This window comes from Phalacrocorax aristotelis, chromosome 1, assembly GCF_949628215.1.
Source record: "Phalacrocorax aristotelis chromosome 1, bGulAri2.1, whole genome shotgun sequence".
Lineage (NCBI taxonomy): Eukaryota > Metazoa > Chordata > Aves > Suliformes > Phalacrocoracidae > Phalacrocorax > Phalacrocorax aristotelis.
Genome location: NC_134276.1, coordinates 129,532,766 through 129,550,472, shown reverse-complemented (window position 1 = coordinate 129,550,472; position 17,707 = coordinate 129,532,766). Strand labels below are relative to the sequence as shown.

Genomic DNA, 17,707 nt, shown 5'->3' with positions numbered 1-17,707 from the left:
GGCGAGGCCCGAGCACCGCCCCGGCAGCGGGAGGCGCGGCTGCCACCGCCGCGCTCAGTGGAAGGACGGCGATGGCGACGTTGCTGCTGCTGCTTCTCTCGCTGGTGCCGGCCGCCGCCGCCGCCGCCTACCTGTGCTGTATCCGGCGGTACACAGGCAGCGCGGCGGCCGCGCTGCATCGCCGGGAGCCGGGCCGGCCCGAGGCGGGGGGCCGCAGCCCGCCGCGGGACTTCGTGAGCGCCGGGGGGGGAACAGGCGGCCGGGCGGGGGGCGGCGGCGGCGGCGGGGAGCGGGGCAGCGAGGCCCGGCTCTCACCTCTCGCCTTCTCTCCCCAGTGGACCCCGCGGCTGTGCGGCTTCGGGCTGCGCCTTTTCGTCCATGTGGCCAACACGGTGAGCGGGGGCGCGGGGCCGGGTCGCCGACCGGGCTCCGGCACCTGGAGGCGTTTGTAGGCGCCGGGTAAACAAGGCAGTAAAACCCGAGGTTGCTGGGGAAAACCGGCCGAGGCTGCCGGGGTTTCAGAGGGAAGGGGCGGGGGAAGGGGGAGGTCCTCTGTGGGAAGGTGAAACCCCTGTTTCTTGGGAAATCGTATGGAAGTTGTGTGATTTTGGGTCCGCCCTGTCCCCAAGGTGGATGCCCGGCGGGGGGGGGGAGAGCGAGCTGACCCCTGGGCTGAGGGTGTCGTGAGTGTCTTTGGGCATGGAGAGCCCGAAGCCGATATCAGACTCAGAATATAGCCACCGCCAGCCTTCCTGGGACGTGAAGGGGTTCGGGTCCTTCAGCCCTCTGAGCGGGTTTTCAGGGAGGCACTGAAGGCAGCTGTCCCCTCAGCGCTCCTCGGGTGGGCTCTGGCATGCCTTTGAGCCTGCGGATTGACTCCCGCCGAGGCCGTGGTGGAGGAGGCATGACCACTGTATGATGGGGTGCTGGGGGTAGAAAAGCCTGCGTCCCCATGGCAGTGAGCACCTTGCGGCAGCGTCTGCCCAAAAGCAGGTGGATTTTGTTGCTGCTGCTGCTGGGCCTTTCCTTTTGAGCCAGTGTCAAGGTTAGGCACGAAAGTCTCATTTCAGCAGTGTGACCTTTTACAGAGCTTGGCAGCTGGTTGGGCCTGCAGTAAAAGCTTTAGTGGTGAGCATACCTCACAAGTGGCGTTATTCCAGGATATAACAACCATAATACCTTTCCATCCTTTGCTTTGTGGCTGTCTCTGGTGTGTGGCCCTGGGCTTGTTTCCTTTCCTGACATACCCCTTGGAGGGGGGATGCAAGATTCTCAATCTCTCACAAGATTGTGCTTAGATTAGATGTAGGTTAGGGGCAATGTGTTTTCAAAAAGGGACTGTGATTCTTACGTAATGTGTGAGGCAACACATGACTTTATGGATCTAGGAATTTGAGTCTTGCTTCAGAATTGTTCTGTATTTGTACATCCCTTAACAGGCTTTTGAAGTCTGCTGTTGAGCTCTTAAGACAGGCCAGAACAAGCCTCATCTCTTTGGGACCAGATATTGCTACACTGGGAACCAAAGTGTTCAAAGTGTGTTTTCACTTTGCTATCAGGGAGTCTCTAAATTTCTCATGCTTTTCCAGGTTGACTTGGTTTACTGCAGAAGCTGGTTGAGTGACAGGAAAGATCCTAACAGTTGGATAAACAAAGTAATAATAAGCTTCTATGTTATGCAATGTCCGCATAATCTGCAGAACGTGAAGAAAGTAATGGATGGGAGCTGCATGGATGCAGCCTGTAGCTGCAGGCTTTCCAGGCTAAGTCAGGGAGGGACAAAGGCAGGAGAGCCAGAAGAATACGCTCTTTATAATCATATAAATATGAGAGGTGTGGGGAAAGCAGTTCAGGCCAGTTTTGTGGCCTGAAATACAAGGATTTGTGCTATTTTTTTTTTTACTGCATAGCATTGCATGCTCTCTGGGGTGCTCTGAGAGTGCAGCAATTGTGAGCACATTCAGTGTTCCTAGTCTAGTGAGAAAGATATTCAGCTCAAGTTACTGCAAACCAATGTTTCTGCTTACTTTCTTCTAGGCTTTTGGACAGATCTGCTTATTGCCGGTCTTAATAAGGTAAGAGTGGGGAGTTTTGTCCCCCTTCAAGTTTCTTGGGTTTTTTTTTTTGTTGTTTTGGGTTTTAAAGCTGCTTGTGTTGCACACCACTTACGGGTTATCTGAAATGACCTTTCTCAGAGGGAAGCTGCATAAATTGGCTGGAGAGTGAACAAGATTGTCAGAGATGTGTTTTACTAGATTTGTTTTTTAAACTAGCCTGGTTTTAGTGGGTCTCTATCAGAAGGAATTAACCTTTTTTTAACCTTTTTTCACACTCAGGCAGGTGCATAGAAACCAAATTTGGCAGTTTGCCTCTTTGCCTTTCTGTTCTTTTGTGAAAGAGCAGTCTTTCTTTCAAAGCTTGTGGACGTGCGAATCTGCTGTGTTTATCACCAGTGGTGGTAAAAGAATAGTATTAGTGGGGAAATGAGGCGAGACATGTTCTTTTTAATGATATTCATTGTTTTAGGTCAGCCTTTACTCCTTTCTCATTTATGTTTTTGTTTTCTGTGCTTTCAAGTGTAGATTGCACTAAGAGGTAAGAGGTGTTAGGAACCTCAAGCCCATGCTTGGTTCACGTAGTTTGCCTGTTATTTGATGGGTCATCTGTGCAGGTCCCGGACGCTGAAAAATGTATTACACACAATTGGTACCCCATAGTTTTTGCCTGGGGCATGGGCTTTTTGAGTGAATAAACCCAGACAAGTGTCACTGCTGTTGTACAGCCGATCAATCCTTGACATCTATGATGGCATCTTGATTTCCTTGCTTCATCACGTGTTCCAAGCCCTGGACTCATGCTGCAAACCCTGTTGTATTTGGCTGCAAATGAACTATGTTGAAGCGCATCATGGAAAAGTCTGAAGATGTGCTTGTTTAAACCGGATTAGTGCTTGAATGTATGGCTTACATTACATTCTCCTTTTCTTTTCCTCTCCATTGCTGTCTTTATTGGTCTGTGGGCGATATGTCTAATTAAAGCAAATGGAAAACTTCCACTGATTCTTTCCTAACTTGGGTTTATAGAGGCTGCTGGCCTTATGTCAAGAGGTAGGAGGCTTTGTTAAGCAAGCACAATAGATTTGATCCTGCCTTTAGGAGAGGTGTGAGAGAGATTATCTTATAAGTGTTGCAGCTCCCTGCTGCAAGAGCAGATTGTTAAGACAAAATGTTCTTGGGTAAGGTTCCTTCTGAACATTCTGAAAAAATCAGTCATAGTAGCAAGCTTGCAAACTCCAGCAGTGGCGCTCTCTCTTTCAGGCTGAACAACTTTTCGCTCATGCGTTCACTTGACATTCGCGAAGATCCCACGTTTATCCCGGAGGTCACTGCAGAGGTTGTGGAAGACAAGTCTGAGGCTAAAAGCACTTCGGATATTGTGAAGCAGCTGACAGATGAAAGGTCAGTATGTGATGTGTAAGAGTGGAGTGGAAGAACACGCCTGTTGGCACTATTATATAGTGGGAAGCGGTCGTCAGTAAGTTGGATTGAAATCTTTTTCCACACCCGGCTACTTTACAAAACAAATTCTGCTGTCCGTCATCTTTCCTTTTGTAACTTATAAATCACCAGTAGTTACAAGCAGTGTGAAGTTTCTACAAGGTTCAGGGAGCCTTTTTACTGGGGAAAGACCACATTCTGCCCTTGCCAGGGCTTGGTTCCACTATTGGAGCAGATGGACGTAGTGCTTGGCCAGTCAGCACATACGTCCCTTTAAGTGGATTTGCAGGTGAGCTGTTTCTTGCCTTCAAGGAATCTCAAAGAGAGCACAGGAGTCACTTGGACAAGAGAAGGAACACAGTATAAAGAAAATGATCCACAAGAAATTAGGCTTTGTTAGTTCGGTTGCTTGGTTAAAAGCCTGTTCAGCTTCTTGACTGCAGCCTCTACTTGATTAAATCCCACTAGATTCCAGGCAAAATGTTACTCAGGCTTGCATGTCTCGCAGAGGTCTGACGCTGAGGTGGGATCAGCTGAGCTGCTATGAATGCTTTCCCCATCTGGTTTTGTTCTTAGTTGTGGGCCTATCCAGTAGTTACTGAAAGTATCTTTGAGCTGCACTTCTTCAGTGTCTCAGAGAGCAGGTTCTCTGTATGTATCTCTGCTTTTAGCAAGACTAAGCTTGCTCCTTGCCAGAGCAATTTAAAACTTTCAGCTCCTTCACTTTGAGAGGAAGGGATGTATTTCTTGCAGGCATTGGTCAGGGTGAGTACAGCCTTCTGGTTCTTGTGTCCCCAGCTCCACCAGTGATATATTGACTATTACAGGGCAAGTTACTGGAGCCTTGCCTCTTCCCTGCATAGCACATTATGGTGCCATATGCTGTCCTGTTCTGGGATATGGCTTCTGGTTTGGGTAATCATATGGAGACGTCAGTTGTAGCTAGCTCTTCAGATGATCTTACGTTCATCCTGTTGTGATGAAAAGTGGTCTATTTCTTATGTGCTAGATTTGATTTAATTTTTAATTGATTTAATTTTTAAGCAGTTTGCTGATGTGAATCTTTGTGCTGCATAGTGTCTCTTCCCCCTCCCACAGCACACACTGTATGTGCTGCTGACTGGATTAAACTTGGGACAGATAGCCTGGGAGTAGGTTTACCAGTGTATTCTAGCTATTCTGTAGTACTCCAGGGGTGAGTAGCAAATGTCAACCTGGAATAAATTTTGCGCAGTTTGGAGACTGCTGTATTGCAGTAGAAATATGAAGCAACTAGAACACGGAAGCAAGACTGACCCCGTATGTCTGTGGCACTCTTAGCCTACCTGTGTACCTGGTGTCTTGAATGTGTGCAAGGAGTCTGACACAGTGTGAGCTGAAATGCATTGGCTAGCAATCCAGGTGGTAACCAGCAGGTTTACTGGAAGTGAGTGATGCCCAGCCTGCCTCGGAGTGTCATACTGAAGTCTGCAGGTCTAAACAGGGGTGGCTTTGATGATTCACGGTTGCCCCTTTAATCATTTTTTTGCAGGTCTGATTCTGCTAGCAATGGGTTTAGCTTCAAAGGGATCAAAGACTTCTTGGACTGCTACCGGTAGGTGAAACTGTGGTCTGGGAACAACCCGCCTCACATGTTCCCCTGCTGTTGGCTGCTACTGTTCCGCAAGCTCTCAGGCATCTCTTTGTTACGATTGGCTGTGAGGTACCACTGTTTAGCATCACCCTTTGCAATCCTTTCCCTCTAAGAGAATAATGAAGGAAAGCCAACCGGGAGAGCTGGCATAACTTTTGCAGGCCCTGCAAGGATCGTTAAATGCTGTTTTCCCTGGCTTATTGTCAGTCTTCTGTGGAAGAGACTTCTAAATACCTTGTTTGCCCAAACATGTAAGTGAGGAGGAGAGAAAAGTTCATCTGGATGATGCAAGTTGCACATACTTGCATCTCTGAAGTATCCCAGGTTTCCCCAGCTGCCTGTGCTCATGTGAGCAGTTTGACTGCTTTCACCAAGTAAACGTGCCCAGCTCAGGAACAGCTTGACTCTGAGGTTCTTCAAGCTGTTGACTGCTCAGTAAGTCCTGTTTGCCTCTGGGACATGTGCCAGATATAGAGTGCTCAGATAAATCCTCCTGCACTCCCTGCACCTGTTCCTTGAGGGCCACCTCTGCCTGTAGGCTGTGCCCTTGGAGCAAAAGGCTGACACTGCAGTCCAGTGTTAAAGGTGCATCCTGTCTGTGAGGCTTTTGTGTCACCCAGAGATAGCTGTGCTTGTGGTGTAATGTAGCCTTTTGCCCAAAGGGAGGGAAGGCCTGTTTGTTAAAGGTGGGTTATGACAGTACTGCTGGGAGCCTCCTCTCTGTAACGGGAGGCCTGTATAAAGTGGGCTGTCCTCTTGGTCTTAGCTCATGATACTGGGAGTTTCATAGCCTCAGGCTTTCAGGAGCTTGAGGACTCTGTAAAGCTGTCAGCTGTCCTTCCCTGTTTATCTGGTGGTTCAGGAATATCTGGGTAACTCTCCTAGCTCCTGCCCCTACTCTGAGGGTTAGGGCCCTGCTGTGTAGGCAAATTCTCCCCTTAAGGAAGGGAGTCTTCTGTCTTGATGGTGTCAACTGTGTTGAAATTATCACCATGCAGAGATTCTTATCTAGTTCTTGCCTCAGCTGTGACACCTGCCATCTTGCTACTTGAGACACAAATCCTGTGTGTGGTGTGGGGGTCTTGTAATGAGGTCCCAACTTCTGTCCTGTCCTGTAGGAGTGGGAAGCTGACGCCATCTCAAGTAGCAAAGAACATCATTGCCGTGCTGGAGGACTCTGACAAATCCACGCCCCCACTCAGAGCAATAGTGCAATGGGACCGGGAGCAAATAATGCAGGTAATGTCTGTCTCTGGTAGGAAAGGGGCCCCTGCCACCCCAAGAGCAGTAGCATCCATTAGAAGGGGCAGAGGCTCTTCTGCTGATATATTGCACAGAAAAATATGTACATTTTTCCACCCTCCTTGTGTAGGGGACTACAAACAAGTTTGCTTTCCTTCTTGCAAAGAGAGGTAGCATTAAAGCAATCTGTTTCCTGCTGGATGACTATGTTTAAAGTAGGACTTCTGTGCTTATGTGGCATCCATTAGCATAGATGCTTCCAAGTAGTAGTTTCCCATCAGCATATGGTGGAAGAAGAAAGAAACTTTTAATAGTTTGGCTTAGTAGAAGCCTGAGAAAGCCATTTTTGGTATCCATTCTGATGCTGGTGATCACCTTCAGCTTGACTAAATATATATAACGTATACTTTTTTTTTACTCTGTGCAGATGGCTGAGGCCTCCACTGCTCGTTACAGGAATAAATCTACCCTGTCTTACCTGGATGGCATCCCAGTGTCTCTGAAAGAAGACTTCAAAGTGGTGAGTTTCCTTGTCTAGCTGTCAGTTCATGCTGCAGGTGGTCAACCTGGACAATTCACTGTGACAAGGTTTTAAGGCCAACTCCTCAGCAGAAGCCTGAGAATGTGTTTGTAATTCAGGGTAGTATGTGCGTTTGTAACAAGTAGGATTAACAAGTTTTGCCAGGTGAAGGTAGATCTTGAGTACAGCAGACTTTTTCATATCTTGTACTGATCTTTTTAATCCATGGGGAATAGAGGGTGGGGGGGGAACAGTCCCTGTCATGATGAAATAAGAATATGTAAAAGCATCTGTAGCAGTGCATGTAGCTGTATCTCTCAGGCACTGACTGCTCCACTGGCAAAGCATCCCTCTCCTGTTACCTTAAAGGACATACTTGTGTCAGAAATATTCAAGTTGCTTTGAAAATTCCTGCTCACAAGGAGTTTTGCCTGTGGCCTAACAGCAGTTACCATTAAATACTCCTGGCGGTGCCATCAAGCTGTTGTAGGCTCTGCAGAGACCTACCCATAGGGTGGAGTCTGATTATGTACAGATTCTTCCGTTGCTGTATCGAAGTGAAGAGTACTTAGCATACCCTGAAAATTAGTCTGTCTGGTATTTTGGCATCCATCTAATCTGGTGCCTTGCTTCAAAACACTGCAGATCTGAAATGCTGCAGCTCTTGTCTGTTGAAAAAATGCAAAATAGAGCTGTGTGCTCTGGGGCCAAGGTGACTGGTGTGCAGCCTCTGGGCATAGTGATTGCGGTGCTGCAGAGAGGCAGACTTTTTGACCATCTACATGTTTCTCCTCTTCTGTACCACGGTATTAAAAGGACTCCTTCGCGTGGGAGAAGGACCAAATACTGAAGTGTTAAGTGTCCCTCCTAACAGAAACGAAGACAGGACAAGTTGAAGAGTGAAGCTTTCTAGCCCTTACTTACCTCCATGGGCCCTAATGTCTGGGATCTGTTGTGGAGTTGAAGTGTGCATGTGAAGCACGCACATGTGCCTGTCTACCTTGCCAGGGTATTGCCAGGATGGATAATAAGGTGTCTTCTTGCTAAGGTACCTTACCATCACCGAGTGGGAACAGTGTATCTTGGGACAGAGCCCGAAACAGAAGATGCTACTGTGGCCAAGAAGCTGCGAGAGGCTGGGGCTATCATTATTGGGGTCTCAAACATGCAGGAACTAGGGACTGGAACAACTGGATGCAACCCTAATAGGTAAAAATCCCTTTCCCCTCTCTTTTCTTGGGTATAGAAAGACCTAAAAGTCTATCCAGAACTGACAGGGAAGGGTACAAAAACAGGGCAGGCATGTGAGAATAAAACTGGTGGAAGCACCTTGTACAGGGAGAACCCTGGGGGTATGAAAACCCAGCATTGCAGATTTGAGGGTCAGAGTAGCTGTGGAAGCCTGAAGGCTCCTGAAACCAAAGGAAGGAGAGGATCCAAGTGGCATCTGCTGAGTAAGGAACTTTGTTTGCCAGGCCCTACAGGCCTGGAGGTGTAAATGTTTACAGGATGAGTGGTAGACAAAAGCGGTGACAGAAGACAAATAAATAGTAGTCTAATCCTTGGTCACAGTAATGGCTAAAGGCCAGAGCAGTGAGAAAAGGTACAGTCATCTCAGGGAAACATAATGGTTTTATTTCCTAGCTAAAACAGGTTCACTGACATTTGCTTCTGTTGTGAATTCTCCAGCTGTAGCCAAGCTGAGAACTGCTATTGCAGAGCAGTGGTCCTCACAGCCTTGATAAGCCATGTGCAGAGCCACACTTTGTGCATGTGCAGCTGGATGGAACTGGGGCTTCTCCTCAGCTGCAACGTGTCAGGGCATTTCCTCAGTGTGTGAGGTCAGCTGGATACCCCACCGCCTGGCAGGTCTGTTTGGTGTCTGGAGACTGTGGTCAGACTGGAGACTTCGGGAGCTGCTGCTCTGGGATAAAGGGGCAGAGCCGGGGATGCTGACTTGCTTGTCTGCGAGAATTGCTGGCCGCCAACTGCTCCACCTTTTGGAGTTGCATAATGAACTGTGGCATGCAGTAGTGGCACAGTGCTGTTGCAGAAAGAAGAGCTGGAGCAGCATCCTTTCTCTTGCTTTGAGTCTGTCTCTTTTGGATAGTCTACTTACGGTAACAAGAGATTGGACTTTGAGGCAGAAGTCTTTTTTGCGTCTTGTTTTCTAGGGCCATAGCACTATCTGTGATGAAATGGTATCTCTTTACTAAGAGATTGAAATCCCTGAGCTGTGTTTCTGGATCTTTTCCTGCCCTGTAGTGCACGTGGTTCTTTCTAGGAAAAGATTCAATGCTATTTGTCTGCCTCAGGTACCATAAGACCCCTAGGAATCCCTACAAGCCTAACCACTTCACAGGTGGGAGCTCCAGTGGGCCAGCAGCAGCTGTAGCAGCAGGTAGGTGGTCCTAAATGGAGTTCAGGGGTGGTGGGAGGAAGGTCCTGAGCCAAAGTACCTCAGGCATTTAGTTTTTATGAGTGGGTTTAGAAGCTGGAGGGAACTCCTAGCTGAACAGAGTGCTCTGTGTGCTCTCTTGGCTACAGCTGCTGGTAGAATGGACAGGGCAACATGATATCTTGCTGATCACAGGCCAATATGTGGTTTTTTTGTAGGTCTCTGCCCGGTGGCTATTGGCACAGATGGAGGAGGCTCTGTGAGGATTCCTGCTTCGTTCTGTGGTGTGGTGGGGCTGAAAGGTAGAGCCCTTTAATCATGAAGGGGGTGTGCGTCTTGTTTGCTGGATCAGGTAGAATGCCACAAACAAGTCAGGCACCGTCCATTAATTCCTGTCAGGAAAAACTTGACCAGAGAAGCTCTGGAGTATAACACTCTGATAGTGATGTGGGTTAGACTGGCAGAGCAGAAGTGTTCTCAGTACTGGCTATTGAACAGATGTTCAAACAAAACAAACTTATTTGAGTCAAATGCTGAACAAAACATGCTTGCTGCTTTTCTTTGTACCCACTCGTCCCTCTTCAATCTTCCTTTTCTGCTGGGAGGTGTTCCCAACATAGATGGGTATTCGTAGTGAGCTGGTGAAAGGCATCTCCACCCACGACGGTTTACCATCATCCCAATTATATGGAAAGACTGATGCTGCTTGGATTTGTATCTGGTAAATTAAACCTGGTAATAGGCTTGTATGAAACCAGGATGTAGCCATTCCCTCTTATCTCAGCGTTACAAGAAGTAGCAATGCAGTTCTTGCAGTAAGAATTATTGTAATCAATGGGAGTGTGCAGAGGACATAAGAAATGGACAGGGCAGTGTCTACAGCACGGAAGGTGGCGAGGCAGGATTGTCAGCTGGAATAGATGCCGGCTTTTCAGAATGGTTTGTTGTTCTGAAGGATCTCAGCTGCTTCATCTGAGACCAGATTACTCTGTTTTTCCATCTGTCACATGTGACCGACTTGATTAATTTTGATTCATCTGTGGAAGAGAATGATGACAAAAATGTAACTGGTCAGAAAGGCGATACGGGTACTCGCAGAAGGCAACTGGTGTTAGGCATGAAGTCTCACAGGTGAAGTGGGTGCGACCTCCCAGGGGGTGATATCTCCCACTGTTGATAATCCTGCTCCTGCCTCTCCATCCTCCATGTCATAGATGCTGCTTCTGCATATTTAAATGCATGTATTTCAAAATGTCCCTGCACATATTTCCCCTCAACTAAATAATTCCTTAGGGGGGAAAACAGTTTCACTATTTGTTGAACACATCCATTTCACTGATGCATCAGTAGAACAGGGTATTGAAAGATGAGCGGCTGGGCTCTGAAACGGCAGACATGAAAGTGACCAGCAGGGGTGTGTTGCATAATGACTAGGTGCACCAGAGCCATCTAGGTCAGACCTTACCAACGACTGCTGGTACCTAGCTAACTGCCATTTCTTTTTCTCTAGGAACGTTTGGGCGCATCAGTCCTCATGGCTGCTTGCCGCTCTCGTACTCCACAGTCAGTGTAGGTAAGAGGACTTGTGCTCCACTTCAGGGACCTTGCTGTGTGGTGTTCTCCCAGGAGAAGCAATCTGTGCCTACAAAGGACCTTGGGAGGAATGTACAATTTACCCCTTGTCACATTTTTTATAACAGATCTCTCTTTTACAGGCCCTATCTGTACCTCGGTGGCAGACGCAGCCATTGTTTACAGTATCCTTGCTGAGCCGGATCCGCTCTATCCATATGGTAGGTGAGGCCGCTCCTTCCCTGAGCCCAGGTGCTCTGCCTCCCTAGAGGCATCCTAGATAAAAGGAGGAACTCTTCTTTGTTCCCTGCAGGACTAAAACAGCCCAAAGCAACCCTATCTGATATGTGTGCTCCTGACCTGAAAGGCTTAAAACTGGGAGTGGACTGGACATTTTTTAAGGTGCCTGTTCTACCTCTCTCTTTCTGCTGCTTTTCAAAATGAGATTGTGAAGGAATTCGGTGCATTTGCTGTTCTCTTGCCTGTCATCATTAGAGTTTCTCATATTTAGTCCTATAATTGGAAGAGAATGTAGCTTGGGTAAAAACATCAGCAGGGATAGATTTCCACCCCCCCAAGGCAGTCTTGCTGGAGGCATGAGGAAGGGTAACAACTGTACAGTTGGTGGCAGTATGCTTCCTCATACTGCTGTTTTTATGGGAAGCCATGCTTCTGAAATTATTACAAAACGCACTTAATTTTCCTCATTTGATTTTAAACTAGTGTATCTACTTGGTGACAATGCTGTAGCTGCAGAGTGATACTTCATCATTCCAACGCAGAAACTAGGCTTGCAAGCTGGTACTGCTTGGCAATTGTAATGCAACCCCACAAATGTGCTCAGGATTTCTTTCCTGCTGGAAAACAAGGGCTCTTCCTGGCTCTGCCCCGGTGTAGAGGAGGAATATCCTCTCCTCTGGTAAAGATGACCTTTCCTTTTCCACAGGGGTATGACCTGCAAGCTGTTTTCTTGGAGCAGGTGGCCTAAGGCAGTCCTGGAGGGCTCTGTTTCACTACCATTAGGGACAGGAACAAGGAAAGCTCCATGAGGACTGAAGTCCTGGTGCGCATGCTCACCAAAGAGAGGAGGGCAGTGACTGAAGTCTACTTAGTTCTTTCCTCTTTTTCTTTAGGCATGTGATGCTGAAGTCCTGTCCATCTGTGAGAAAGGTAAAGAGGAAAAGTCTGTAAGTCTCTTATTCTGGCTGATGTCATGGTATCGCTTGGTGTTCCTCTTACATATGCATTAAAAAGATCTCGCCTAAGTCCTTAAAGGCAGATGCCTGAAGACATCTGGCTGTACAAACAGCAGTAGCTTTGTATTAGGGAAGCCCTCCTGACTGCTGAGGCTTAAAAAGCTCGGCAGTTGTAGGCTTGTCAGGTTACAATGGAAGAATGCAGTCCAGTGTGCTAAGCTTCTGTCTGTATAAAGACAGATCTGTGCTCAGTAATACTTACTCTGCAGGCTTTAATGGTAAAAGACTTTTAAGGGAGGGGCTTGTTTCACAACATAACGTTCAGTAGGAAAGACAGGGCTAAGTCTTTGCGATGTATCCAGCTCTCTGCTATTTCCTTGAAACCAGCCAAATGGTGCCTTTAGGGTGGCTTTGCAGATTTTAGACTAAGCAAAATTGACCCTGGGGAGTACTTGGGGGCGTGGGGGAGAAAGACTCTACAATGCCTGGTATAGTAGTTGGCCTTGTATGCATTGGAGCAGAGATAGTTCACAGTATTCAGGCTTTGTTTGCCTGCATTTTCTTCAGCCTCCTTATTTCCAGAGACACTCGTGCTTTTACATGTGTAGGGTTTTCTTAGGAGAGATGCACCCTAACCAGTGAAACAGGCAGGCTTGGGTATTTGTGAAGAAGCTGGTGACAAAGAAAGGGGATTCTTTTCAGACTGCAAAAGATTCACTTTTCCTGAAGTCTTGGTGTTCAGCCTTGCTAAACCGCATCAGGATTTAGTGAACCTGTACTGTTGATCTGGTCTCTTGAGCATCCCCCTGGTTCCTCTACCATTATGGTTCAGAAGAGGCTTTGAATAGGAATCTCATGATGCTAAATAATCCCTTCATGCTGATAGAATACTAGTCAATGTCAAGTGCTCAGGGAAGCATTGTCAGTCCACCTTTACTCTTTGGGTTAACTGTGGGGTCTAGAGGGAGGAGATGAACTTGCCTGAAATGTAGTGGGTAAGTTAGGAACCTGTCTGCAAGCCCTTACCCCTGCTCTGTGGAAATATTGAGATCTAGTTAGGCTGAAGGCTTTTACCTATGAGAAGCAGCTGGAGCAGTCTGCACGCCACATAATGCACTGAAGATGCTTGCCTTGCAATGGCCTATGGGGTCTCTAACTCCTCAAGAGGGTGGGGATTCACAGCCTTTCTATGAAATTTGGTGAATTCAAGGATGCTGCCTGTGCTTTACCTGTTCTGTACTCAGCTGTGGAGCACCTGCAGCGTTTGGGAGCCAGCGTTATTGAAGTGACTCTTCCGGAGATGGAGGAGGTGCGGATAGCACACGTAATCTGCATTCTCAGTGAGATGAGGGACTTCCTGCAACCTGACTTCAATAAACATTTCCATGAAATGGTAAGTAGCAGCCTCTTGGATCCGTGGCAGTAGTTGTCCCAGCTGATACAAAACAAGTGTCATGTCAGTGAGAAACCTGCAGCTGTTCTGCTTTTCCGATGACAAACCACCTGTTGGATGACTACTGATAGAGGAGAGCAGACCTGGAAGAGAACTCCTGTGCTGTCACATTTAATTTCTTGCAAGCAGAGCCGTGATCGATGTTTTGTCTTTCAGAATTTGGACACTCGGGCTAGCCTCGCCTTGGCTTCCCAGTTCACAGCTCTGGATTATATTACGGTAAGGAACATACTGTGGTGAAGGCTGAAGGGAGGCACCTAGTGAAATTGTAAGGGTGTGGGGTAGAGGATTCTCTTCACCTCTCCATACATGTGGAAAGATATCACCCAGCTGTACTGCCCTCTGCTGCAAAAGCATGCTGAATGGTTGGGCACCACAGAGGACATGCCACATGGATTGGTGTCCTGCATGTTGATTCTGAACTGCAAGAATAGTGCCTTCTTTTGCAAAGGCACAGGCTCTGATGGGCAGAGCCTGTCATCATCACACATGAGCCTCATGAACCAAGAAGGCCCAGTCAGACAGTAGTGTCTCTGCTTGCAGGCAAATCGACAGAGAACTCGGACCATGAGATTTTTGCGAGAGATCTTCTCCACTGTGGACTGTATCCTTACACCAGGTATTGGCAGCCTTGGCCAAAGGGCTGGTCCCTGACAGCTATATGGTGCCCTCTAAAGAACAGTTACCCCACTAACTTTCCCTCCCCAGTCTTAAGAGCATGACTTTTGTGCAAAGACTTTGCTGTGCCTCAAGCCTTTAGAAGATAATGCAGCCTGGTTAGAAAGACTGATCTGTATTTCTAGATTTGCTGTGTATTTCTAGACTTACTGCATATATCCTTGGCAGTGAGAAATGCCGCCTTGGTACTCGAAACAGGAGCTGCAGAGCCAGCACATTTACGCAGGAGGAACTGGACATCTTCATGTATGCAAATGTTCTTGCTCTAAATAGAAACCAACTACTTAATTCATAAATCCCAGTGACTTGATTGCACCCCAGGGGTGTGAGCTTGCATCACCGATGTTTATCAAACATGTGGCTTTAATGAACCAAGCTGTTCCTTGAAGATGGCCCACTGTCTGACTCCTCCTTTGCTCTTTAAGCACTGGATCAAGTTGCCCAGAGAAGCTGTGGAATCTCCATCCCTTGCGGATATTCAGAAGCCATTTGGACATGGTCCTGGGCAACCTGCTTTAGCTGACTGTCCTTGAGACAGAAGGTTAGACGAGATGATCTCCTGAGGTCCCTTTCAATCTCAATCATTCTGTGATTTCCTCCACAGCTGTTCCTTGCACTGCCCCAAGAATCTGTGAATCTGACCTCTCGACTGGCAGCAGCGATTTGTACTTCACAGTCCGGTCCATGAGGTAAGAAGACTGCTGCTTGCACTACAAAAGCAAGTTTGGGAACAGGTGGAGACTAGCTGCACTAACTGAAAGAGCTTAGGCTGTAAAGTAGGAGAGATCGATCCTAGCAGCCTCTCCCAAAAGAGGATGGCTTTGCTGCTGTCCCAAGGCAGGAATGCTGATGACAGCTTTTCCCCCAGGTTCATGCAGCTTGGTAACTTGACTGGGATTCCAGGCCTTGTGGTCCCCATTGGGTATTCTGCTGCTGGGCTTCCTATCGGCTTTCAGGTGAGCAGGGCAGGGCAGGAGGGTGAGGTGAGGAGGGTAGGGTCCTTGTGGATGCCACAAAATTCCCAGCTGGCTTTGTCCTGAACCACTATAACGAGGCTCCTGCTGTTCTGTACAGCACACTTGGGCAGTTGGCAGGTACTGGTAATGAAGTTTCACCTTGTGGGTGAATAGACGGGAGTCACTCACTCCTGAATGACAGAGGGGACTCTCCAGGTACCTGGGAGATAGATTTCTCTGCCTCCTGGTCTAGTTGCATCAGTAGCCTCTCTTTGTCCTACTCTTTCCACTCTTTTCCTTACTTCTCAGTTCTGTAACCTTTTAAGTCCTTTGTTGCTCTTCTCACTCTTGAAATAGGTCTCACTTAAATGAAAGGTCCATGCCTTGTAATTAAGTCAGACAGCTGCCTTTATCCCCAGTGCAGTGATGCCGTGCTTCCTGGGGTAAAAGGAAAAGCATGTGTCTTTTTGGTGATGTTGAGGGAAAAATTTTGTTGTTTTGCAGAGCTTTCGAGAGTACCTGTATACAGTGATGCTCCTTTTTTTTTTTTTTTAATTCCTCATTTCTCTCTCTGCCTCTATCATCTTCTCCCAGGTCATGGCAAAATGGTGGGATGAAGCTGTTCTTCTGAGGATTGGCCCAAAGCTAGAGGAGTTTCGTTACCAGACCAAAAAACCATCCATTTATTATGACATCCTCGCATGATGGACTGACCAAGATGGGGAATAAGTCTTTCTTTTCCTAGTCTGACCTGATGAAGTATTAGAGTGGACTTGTTTTCAGTGTTCATCTGAATAAGGCTTAGTAGCAGGCCCATTTGAGGAATAGCGAGGAACACTGGTCTAAGCAGACATCATTTTTGTTCCCTGTGTGTTACTGGATGGTCCATTTTATACTGGTGAGACCAACTGTCCTAGCTAGTTCCTTGCTGTGTTTTTGCCAAAAGGGGAAGCTGCAACTATCTTCTGCAACTTCTTTTTACGTAGGAGTCCTGTGTAGAGATGGAAAACAGTTGCATCTACAGGACTGCATATGGGCAGTTCATACCACTGTGCATGGAAAGGTAAAATCTGTAGACCTTAAACCTTCTCACAGAACTCCTCCTGCTCCAGAACATGCCAACAGTACTGCTTTGAGGGGGAGAGGCACCTTCCCTTAAGAAATAATGCCTAGCTCCCTTGGAATGAGGGGGATCTTAACACACCTGCAATTAGGTGGTGTGTTTTGTGGCCCCTTACATAGTCCCTCAGAGCAAAACAAAGCCTATAGCTATGGAAGCATCACTGTGCTTCTGTTCTTTATTCTGCAAACAGTGTAAGGTCAGACTAACCGTTGCACGAAGTGTGGATGCGTTCACGGTATGAGCAGTCCTACCTACCTTCAGCCTTGCATGCAAGGGGAGGAAAAGGCAGAGCATGAACCCTCATCAACTCTGACCTGGTTCAGGGTTCTGGCTTTCTGTTGCACATGTCTATTTCCCAAGCAAAGCCTTGGAGAGCCTCTTTTCTGCCACTGGTTTCTTAAGTATAAGCTTACTATCTTTAGGTGTCCAAATGGAAGAAATGACTTGGTAATGCTGTGACGTACTGCTTAAGGGGTGCTGAGCCAGCTATTACAAACAGGTGAAATCAGTGTGGTACTGACAGTAGGGAATGCTACTGAGCAACTGGCAAGAGTTGAAGCTGGGTGCAGGAAAGGTGTTGCACAAAGCCATGTACAGCAAAGGGCTTGCTCTAGCTAAGAAGCCAACTCCCTCTTATCCCAAGTGTAGTTCCTGAAGTAATCAAGGTAGAATTAAGATGAGGATATACTACATAAAGCATGACATGACTCTAAGCCACAGTACTGTTTTTCATGGAAAGGCCCCAGACTGTAAATGCCCAAGTACCCATGTCCTGCCAGCAGCACCAGGGCCATATGAAAGACAGGAAGGGGCCTAGAAGTAACCAAAGCTGAACATTTGTGTTCGTTTTGGAGTAGCTTGGGGTTAATGCTCAGAGGCATCTCCTGTTGCCTGCCTCATCAGGCAACCTGGGCTTGCGATCAGGCTGCTGCAGAATCTGTCCTACAGACAGGAGCAGAGAAGATCACCATGTTCTTACTTAGCTTGGAAGGAAAGAACAAACAGGAAATAGTTGCAGTTTCTCCCAAACTCAGCATGGTTTCAGGTTTTTTTCTCTCCATAGATATCCACTCTTTGAAGAGAGCTAGCACTTTACTAACGGCTAAAGTTAAAAGTCATGGCATCTGAATGGAAGAACATTGCATTGCTGTCTCCTCCTTCATTACCTGATTAAAGCATCAACTCCTATCATCAGCTGCCACCATCATCCATGGTTAAATTGATTATATGGTTGATATTATCTTCAAGTCCTTTCTGCCATAACTACTTTTTCACTAGATTCTAGTATAGTTAAGCTTTATAAAGAGAAGTTTAAAAGTGAAGTATTTCCTCTGTTATTAATGCTAAGTTATTAATGACCACCAACATACCTTAGAGTGAAACACTGCTGAAATGCATTGTATAGCAATAAGGGAGTTGATAAGTGTCTGATAAGAATA

The 17,707-nt window shown here is 47.1% G+C and overlaps 1 protein-coding gene across 1 annotated transcript; it reads left to right on the top strand.

Moving 5' to 3' along the window:
* Positions 1-28: 28 nt before the first annotated feature.
* Positions 29-17,462, top strand: LOC142063251 (uncharacterized). The gene is made up of 20 exons (XM_075106756.1): positions 29-233; positions 336-392; positions 2,038-2,075; positions 3,318-3,458; positions 5,029-5,091; positions 6,249-6,369; positions 6,800-6,892; positions 7,941-8,101; positions 9,208-9,293; positions 9,509-9,592; positions 10,801-10,863; positions 11,006-11,083; positions 11,176-11,264; positions 11,996-12,032; positions 13,303-13,451; positions 13,668-13,730; positions 14,055-14,130; positions 14,794-14,878; positions 15,058-15,145; positions 15,740-17,462. The coding sequence occupies exons 1-20, from the start codon at positions 72-74 to the stop codon at positions 15,848-15,850; spliced, it is 1,845 nt and encodes a 614-aa protein (XP_074962857.1). The 5' UTR covers positions 29-71; the 3' UTR covers positions 15,851-17,462.
* Positions 17,463-17,707: the final 245 nt, after the last annotated feature.